Below are 8,566 nucleotides of genomic sequence, written 5' to 3'. Positions count from 1 at the left end.
CTTTCCCACTTGGGGGGAAAGTTACCAACACTTAATGGGGCAAAAATGCCCCTTTTAATGTTGGATTTTTATGGCTAAAATAGTCATTGCCTTATTTACATGGGAAATAAAAAAACATGGATAAATGCATTTACCTGGGCAAGTCTTTCTTGAGAAAGATTTACCTGGGTAAATGCATTTACCCTAATAACTAATTTATCGAAAAGTGAATAATGTATTTATAATGACAACTTTGTGACATCTAAGAAAAATAACTAGCTTTTTCAAATTTTGATGTGCCATGTCACCAAAGCAATTCAGTATGTGTTTGGTTATGTAGGTGTTTATCTTAAAATGTTTATTGCTTTAAGCGTTTATTTGAAAAACATTACTTTAAACTTTTTTTTTTTTAATTTTTGTTGTTTGGTTGAGCATAACTTCAAACATTTCTTACTTTCCACTCTAGATTAACATCCCATAAAATATGCCACATAAGCATTTCATTTCAAGAAAAAATATTGGAGCATTGGGGAAATAAGAATTTAACGTTTCCTCAAATGTCTCATGTACATAAATCTAAACATTTATGATAAAACGCTAAAACCAAAGAGTGGTTTCATGCACAATAAACACCAATGGTTTCATGCACAATCGCTAGGTGTTTCAAGAAACCCTTCATTTTCCAAATTCGAAAACCAAATGTTTTTTATTTGAAAAATCAGATCATCAAATGAGAGTTTTTTTGCCAATTCCATTTAATTGTTGATGTGACACGCATGACACATAACACTTAGATTTTAGATCAATGACTTGGCAACAAAAACTTCTCCCAAAAATAAATATTTTTGTTGCCCAAAGTTGCACAACAGAAATAGATAGATGAAAAACGAATGATATGAATCCTTACCTTCTTTTCCTAAGCATTTGGTTCTACTTGAAAACACAAAACCGAATAGTTGAGAGAGAATAATATGGCTGTTGCCAAATTTGAATTGAAATTGTGGCCCGGACAGTAAGAACCGATTCCAGCCCAATTATCATTGGAACACAAAACTCAAAACTAAAGGTGTAAATCGGGCTGCCGCCTGCGGCCCGGTATGACGGTCTGTGGGCCGTGCCAGGCCTAGTACAATCATGCAGACCGTGCTGGGCCTAGGGTTTTAGGTCCACGGGCTGGGCCGCATGACACAACCAAGCGGGCCGTGCTGCCTGTGGCTCGTGTGCCAGCAAGACCCAACCCGCAGCCCAGCCCAGTATCACCCATATATATTATTTATATAAATTATAATTATATAATAATATATGGTATATAATATATTAATAAAATAAATCATTTTTAAATTTTATTATACTAATTTATTTAATTTTTATATATATAAGCAATTGTGTACATCAAAATTCATATAAAATTAAAATTTTAAGGTTTTGGTCAAATTTTTTAAATAAATAGCTTTGGCCCAAGGCTCGACCCACGGGCCTGGGCCGTGGGCCATTCTGGGCCACCGACAGGTCCGTTTCACACCTCTACTCAAAACCGTAACTGGTATAATTGGTTTGGATCAGTTTGGTTACATCGGATAGATCCGATCCACTGTCGTTTTCTTTCAACGGATTATTTTCCATGGTCACACTACATGTAACCAAACAACAGAAGACGGCATTCAAAGGTGAGCTCTTCTCACTGCCTTACTTTTTTTTTTTTCTTTTCATCCAAGCCTTTGTAAAGTATATGAAGATTCAAGGAGAATAGCTCAACACAAGGTTGAGTGTAGCCAGTAGCCCGGCCAGACAGGTACATGTCCAAACGTCATGGATGGTCTAGAATGACATTCCTTCTACGCCAAACAAGTTATATAATAGACAACCGAAAAGAGATCAGGACTCGGAGGAAAGCCAATTTGACATCTGAATATCATACAGTTTTCACATCCTCTAATGGTTTGAATGGTTGTGGATGCGTTGCAATCTTCTCAAGCTTTTAAGGGCTAAAGACTGAGGCTAATTTGGTCGTATTAGATTAACTCTACTAATTCATACTGTCTTATTCTCATTGTTCTTTTATTAAAAAGCGAGAGAAAATTGGAAGAATTTATCATTGATGTGTAAATACAAAGTACAACAAAATGTTTATTTCATCAAATCCAAGAATACAAACCCATTCCATAGGCTATGCAATAGCATTGACGCTACCAAGTTCCTTGATCTTGCAAAGACAACACCCATCACCACCCCAAGGAAGAAAAGTGGTAGTATCCTCTGTGCATTGAAATGTGCCAAAGCAAAAGCCACTGAACTAACCAAGATTGAGCACCATACAGGCATGTATTTAGTCAATGAAGGGAGAAGGAATCCCCGGAAAACAATTTCTTCCCACACAGGAGCACAGATAGAAACTACTATTGCATATAAGGCCATTGCCACGGGGTCCCTAGCCACAATTGATTGCTCAACACTTGATACAACAACTGGTGTGGAGGGAAGAAGAGGCAAGAGATTGAGGTTGACCTGAGATAGCTGGTTCACTAAAGGAAACATGAGGCATCCCAATACAACATCTAATTGCCAATTCCCATTCAGACTGAACCTAAACCAGTCAGAGGGAAGAGGGCGGAACCTGTTAAGGCAACGTTGGAGGATTGCAATGCCAGCAAGACCCTCTGCCACATCCGTAAGGAGACTGTATAGGGCTTGGCCTCTATATGTCAGAGACTCCTTACTAAAACCTGCTGCATGAGCCAGAAATGGAACTATCCAAGACCCAACAAACCAGAATGAAGCAATCCAGAGAAGCATAACCTGCAGCACCAAACAACTTTTCTTTGTTTTTCCTTTCATCTTCCATTAACCCATATCATAAATTAATTTAAAACAGGAATGTTTCAAATAATTCATTCTAATAGTTAAAAAAACTTAATGCTTACCTGAATAATGGTTTCTGCTGTCCATGGCACTGTCCAAGGTTTTCCAAGTATTCCCAACACTGCATCTGCAGCCTGAAACAAAGATCAAGTAGTAGTAGCACTAGTGCTAATAATTATAATAATAAAACCATTTTCTTCATCTTAGGCTTTTTACAGACTTGTCAAAAAGTTAAAAACTAAACTAAAAATTAAAATATATAGAAAAGTGATTTTACCCAATTTTTAATCCATATTTTTCATATATGTACTCATAGTTGTCAAGGCGATGCCTAGGCAACAAGGGGTCCTTGGAGTCTCACCTCGCCTAATTGCCAAGCAGTTTTCTATAGTGTGTTATAACAAACTTTTATATTCTTAATTTTTTGAGGTTATAATTATAAAATAGACATTTTTAAACTAAAATATTCATTTTGTGTGTTTATATACTAATTTCTTTTTGTTATTTTGTTATTTGTTAGGGTTTAATCAACACAAACATTGCTAAATGCTATATTGAACCCTCAAAGACTTCAAAACCTGAACCAATAAGTAAGAAAGAACATAAAATGTTGTCCAATCAACACATTTTCTTCTTTTTCTTTACTAATTTTGTGTTTTTATATACTAATTTCTTCTTCTTCTTCCACCTGTTCTTTTCTTCTTTTCCTACAACAGAAATAGGGGTTCAGCCCCTATATTTTTTGAATTTTCTTTTCTTTCTTCTTTTTCTTCTCATGAATATGTTGGAATATGTTGATTTTCTATACTTTAACATGGTTATACTTTTCTTATGAAAATTATGGATATTTATTAAGGAAATATGATTATGGAACCTAGGTAACTACCCTAGGATACATGTTTTTAATTAAAAAAAATCCATCACCTAGGCAATGCCTAGGTGACTAGGAGCCCCCCTGTCACCTAGCCTCACCTTGGCGCCTTGAAAACTATGTATGTACTTAAAACAAAAGAATATACTATTTGTGCATTAGAAGCCTATGATGAGATAATTAAGTCAACTTGAAAGTCAAACTAATCCATATACCATGGCTTTTTAGCCTACATAAGGTGGTAAAAAAGTCAATGTGTTCCTAAAGTGTCTTAATAACCTAAATAAATCATTTTCTATTAAGCACTTCAAAACAAGAGTCTCTTGAAAGGAAGTAAAGAAACAAAGAAATGACAAGTAGAGAGACATCTTATTTGAATTGAATTGCATGAACTGTATTAATCATAAAATTCATGAATTGCTTTATGGGGTTCAAAAAGAATTGCAAGATTTATGCAGAAAAATCATTCAGACATAAGGTTTGAACTGAAATCCTTTGGATTAATGATTCAAATTGTAAATCATATCGTAAATTATAAGATTTTGAGAACTGTATGTATTAATGTTGTCATCATCATCAGAACCTTATCCCAACAAATCATGGTTGCATAAATGAGTCTTACTCCATGAATTATAGTTATAAACAATTGGTCTACATGATCACTAATCCAAACCAGCTACTAAATAGTGGTGGCACAGCAGACCCAGCCAAGCTGGTACTATGCTTGGGATACATATATGGCAACAGCTTGAGTCTAGGCCACAAGCCAGAGAGAGGCACCAAGTGAATTGTATGGTTACAAAAAACAAAAATGATCTATGGTAACCAGTACCATTAAACATTCTTTGAAAATGAAATATAAATATCAAAAAGATTGAGAAAAAAATGGATGAAAGAAATTCTACCTCTTGAAGATTTGAAACCCAGCCCCTTTCTACAACACTAGATTGACCTAGTTCAAGTTCGACCAACTCTTCCGGCAGCTTGTCTCCTGAAAACTCAGACTCGGGAATGTATGAAGAAGATTCCTCATCCTTAAAGCATGAAATTTTCCATTTCTACTAGAGAAGAAAAATCAAAATTAGAACTTTTTTAATCAGTAACATGATCAATCAGAATTTCATTAAGCAAGAAAAGAATGGGGGATACAAGACAGATTATAAAACAAGGATAAGCAAAAAGGTATAAAAGCTCAATATCTTGGTCTGACCAATCAGACCCCGATCTCCAAGCCAATACACCAGAAACACTCCCCCCAAAAGTTCATTCCTTAACACCACCTCTTGCCAATGAGTCAGGAAGCCATTAGCCATTTCAGGATCCAGCGAGTGTGGAACAAGATATTCCTCTTAGAAACCAAAGAGCCCATGACCCCCTCTCTTCCTCTGCTGCTCATCCAACTAATGGTAACCTGAGGATCTCTCTCCATCAGAATCCAAGAGAAGCATAGGGCATAATTTGAAGGAGGTTTCTGTAGCAATAGGATCCAAGCAAAGCTGCAACAATCCGTTATGGTTTTTGAAAACACCTATACCTAAGAGACTGGGGTTCCCCATGGAGCATCTTCAAAAATTAAAGATTGATCACATCCTGAGGAAGGGACCAAAATATGGATATCTAGAGGTGTAAAGTGGGTCGTTCCACCATCCCCGGTGAAAAATTAGGGAGTCGGCCTGGCACAGCCCACGGCCCGGGCCCATGTGGGCCCGTGCCATGCCGTATTGTGCCACGGTCCGGGCTGGCCCGTAGGCCGAGCCTTGGGCCAGCTTGGGCCGTGTATTGGGCCAAAGCTATTTATATTAAACAAATTGACAAAAAAACTTAAAATTTTAATTTTATATGCTTACATATGCAATAATTAAATAAATTAGTATAATAAAATTAAAAGAAATATTTATTTTATTAATATATTATATACTATATATTATTATATAATTATAATATATATAAAATATATATATGGGTCGTGCCGGGCTGTGCCATGGGCCGTGCTGGGCCAGGCGGTGAGCTGGGTCGTGCCGTGCCATGCCGGCCCGTGGACCTAAAATCCCAGGCCCAGCACGGCCCGCATGGTCATGCCGGGCCTAGCACGACCCGCAGACCGTCGTTCCGGGCCGTGGGCGGCACGACCCGATTTACACCTCTATGGATATCATAGCTATAGGCCTAGAGAAGCACAGAAACGATAGAATGCTGTTTGACATGGAAATTAGTCACTATTGTTATTTTTTTTTAAGTGCCTCCTGTGATAGATATAAACTGGGGTTCCAATGGAGCACTTGCCAATCTAAAAGCTTTGGGATTAGAGTAAGTGACACATCAACAACAGGATATCTTTACAAGGCCATCATAATTGGAATACAACTGCAAGCTGAACAAGATCTATATTTCTCATCATTTAATACCCTTTATTTAGAAATGAACTGATGTTTGATGGACTAAGTTATGAGAAACATATGTAGTCCTTTTTTTCTCAAATTACAGAAAGGATTTGGGAGTGCTTCCAAATATATAATCGATATCAACAAAGATTTTATTCCCACAGTTCAACATGTTACCTCCATTTTTTTTCAAAAATCTTAAAACTTTTATTGGCAGGAGAAACATAGAAAACACCACTTCCTAGATGGTATCTCAATCCAAATCCTAAACTCACCAAGTTAGACTTATTATATACTTAGCAAAACTGTAAAACCAATTAAATTAATATCATCCAATGTAATTACTACAAACCAGAAACAAAGAAAATGAATACAGTATTATCAAATTCAGAAGGTAACTAGACATTTTTTCCACAACTAATAAAATGACATATCTAACACGTGGAGCATGGTTGGTTAACATAAATTCATAACCCATGTACCATACAAAATCTTCCTTATGTGCAGCGTACATGGCTACAGTAGTTTCTATAATAGAAACAGAGCTGGTTCTTAATTGGAAAGAATGAGACTATATCTGAGTTTGAACCAATTATATATACCGATCATACATGTTTGAGATAATCAGATTGGATCTCTGGCTTAGATAACTGGGTACATTGACAACACTGTACTATTTCAGACACATGGGGAGATATTGTGGCTAATCCTAACCATCTATGATGAGCCCCTCTATGTTGTCTTCCCTAGTCTACGCTGGCTCTATCTTCTATGATCTATATCCAATCATGAAGTATAGTTTCAACCTTGTTTCAAGTGATTCTAGCCATTTGAAAATAAGAAGCTAGGCAAAGGGGCTAATTTAACTATTTTGGATTTCTTTGCTATATGGAATCATTAATCCCAATATAATTTCTGTTAAGTGTGCCAAGTCAATGTGAGGTCAGACAAAACTACCTCCAACCAAGCACTTCTAAACTATTGGATTGAGTTGAACCAAGTAGTTTATGTTCTTGATCCATCAATTGAATTGATTGTTTGTCAGATACCACTGTATGAGAATAATCAAGCAATTTGTGATGGGTGGGGTCCTTCCTATAAGCAGGTTCTTTCATAAAATATAATTGGAATTATAATTATTTTTTTCCTGCTTCCACCTTTAACTCTTAAAAGTCTTTTGTTTTCTTCCGCAGATTAGACATGATATGATATTCCATAAGGGGGGAATCACTTTGGACTTCAGTGACCAACTTGCAAGAAAATAAATTCACTTTATGTTATTTTTACTTCATAGAATTAGAATTGGGTCAATAAGCTCCACAGAACTCCATCCTCTCACCACATTATCTACCATGAACTCTATATACTCATACCATCTTTCCCCTAGCAGTACCATGGGATAGAAGGGCAGATTAATGAAGTACTTCCAAATCCTCAGTCAAAACAAAGGGGCAGGATAACTCTTTCAATAAAATAAATAAAAAACCAATATTTACATCAAAATTTCAATCTCAACAGGAAAATTACTTGAAAATCTTAATTTTAGAAAAAGAGAAATTGATCCTTCTTCACGATTCCCAAACAAATGACAGAGAAGTGAGGAACCAAACCACCCACCAACTAATTTTTAATCATTAAACCGTCAATTAACGTGGATTTTTTATGTATATAACAATAAGAACTAAAACCATCAAAACAATCTCATAAATTGAATACAAAACTATAAACCAAATTAGAAACAAAGGGGGTTATTCAGTCTCTTACATTCTTTGAAGACCTTGAATGGCATTCAACAAGACGTAAACTCTTATTGAGTGGCCAAGAGCTTCTAGTTGGCTTTGGAACTCCAACCCCAGAAACGAAAGGTGGAAGAAAAGAGGGACTTCTGCGGAGACAGTGGCAGCTAGTGCTCGACATGGGGCAATATCTGGATTTATTGAAACCCAGCGTACAGAGCTCCTACGTCTCTGTAATCCGCATCACAGAAACGGCACATAGTCCTTTGCCTTACACTATACCGATGAGACAGACCTTATTTCTCCTTATCACATACACAAAACCCTAATCTTCCACTCCATGCTTCAGCTTCGACGTCTACGCTCCCTGCCAATGAGTTAAAACACGAAATCGACAGGTTCTGATGACATTCGTTGCAACCGACTAACATATGGCTCATATCCATTTCATTTTAGGAGCTATTCTAAACCCTACGAAATATCTTGCACATAATCATAGTAAGAGATAAACCTAGCGATCAGACCAGAACAGGTCGAAACAAAAGCGGGATATCAAGATGTCAAAATGAAATTGCAGAAGATCGAGAAACCAAACGCGGTAATGATAACAAGGGAAAATCGGATAAGAAACAAAGGTGTAGAAGAAAGAAAGATGGAGACTTCCGAAAACCCTAGGCGACAGGCAGGCCGAATGGAATCAAATTGGACAGTAGATTGGGTCCCACACGATTCGCTAGAAG

At 36.7% G+C, this 8,566-nt stretch overlaps 1 protein-coding gene across 1 annotated transcript; it reads right to left on the bottom strand.

Moving 5' to 3' along the window:
- Positions 1-2,035: 2,035 nt before the first annotated feature.
- Positions 2,036-8,495, bottom strand: LOC104608243 (uncharacterized). Its single transcript, XM_010274179.3, has 4 exons — positions 7,855-8,495; positions 4,615-4,767; positions 2,901-2,972; positions 2,036-2,775 (listed from the first exon to the last, which is right to left on the bottom strand). Exons 1-4 carry the CDS (start codon positions 8,005-8,007, stop codon positions 2,107-2,109), a joined length of 1,047 nt encoding a protein of 348 aa, XP_010272481.1. The 5' UTR covers positions 8,008-8,495; the 3' UTR covers positions 2,036-2,106.
- Positions 8,496-8,566: the final 71 nt, after the last annotated feature.

The sequence above is a fragment of the Nelumbo nucifera genome, chromosome 1, assembly GCF_055504915.1.
Source record: "Nelumbo nucifera cultivar China Antique chromosome 1, China Antique-T2T, whole genome shotgun sequence".
NCBI classification, from domain to species: Eukaryota; Viridiplantae; Streptophyta; class Magnoliopsida; order Proteales; family Nelumbonaceae; genus Nelumbo; species Nelumbo nucifera.
Note: the sequence above shows the minus strand (reverse complement) of the source record. Positions and strands in the feature narration are given on the sequence as shown.

Coding starts and splice junctions, on each gene's coding strand:
- LOC104608243 (XM_010274179.3), bottom strand. CDS start 8,007: ATGTCGAGCACTAGCTGCCACTGTCTCCGCAGAAGTCCCTCTTTTCTT. Junction 4,768..7,854: donor ATTCAAGGTCTTCAAAGAAT/GTAAGAGACTGA, acceptor CTTCTCTAGTAG/AAATGGAAAATTTCATGCTT. Junction 2,776..2,900: donor CAGCAGAAACCATTATTCAG/GTAAGCATTAAG, acceptor TTGGTGCTGCAG/GTTATGCTTCTCTGGATTGC.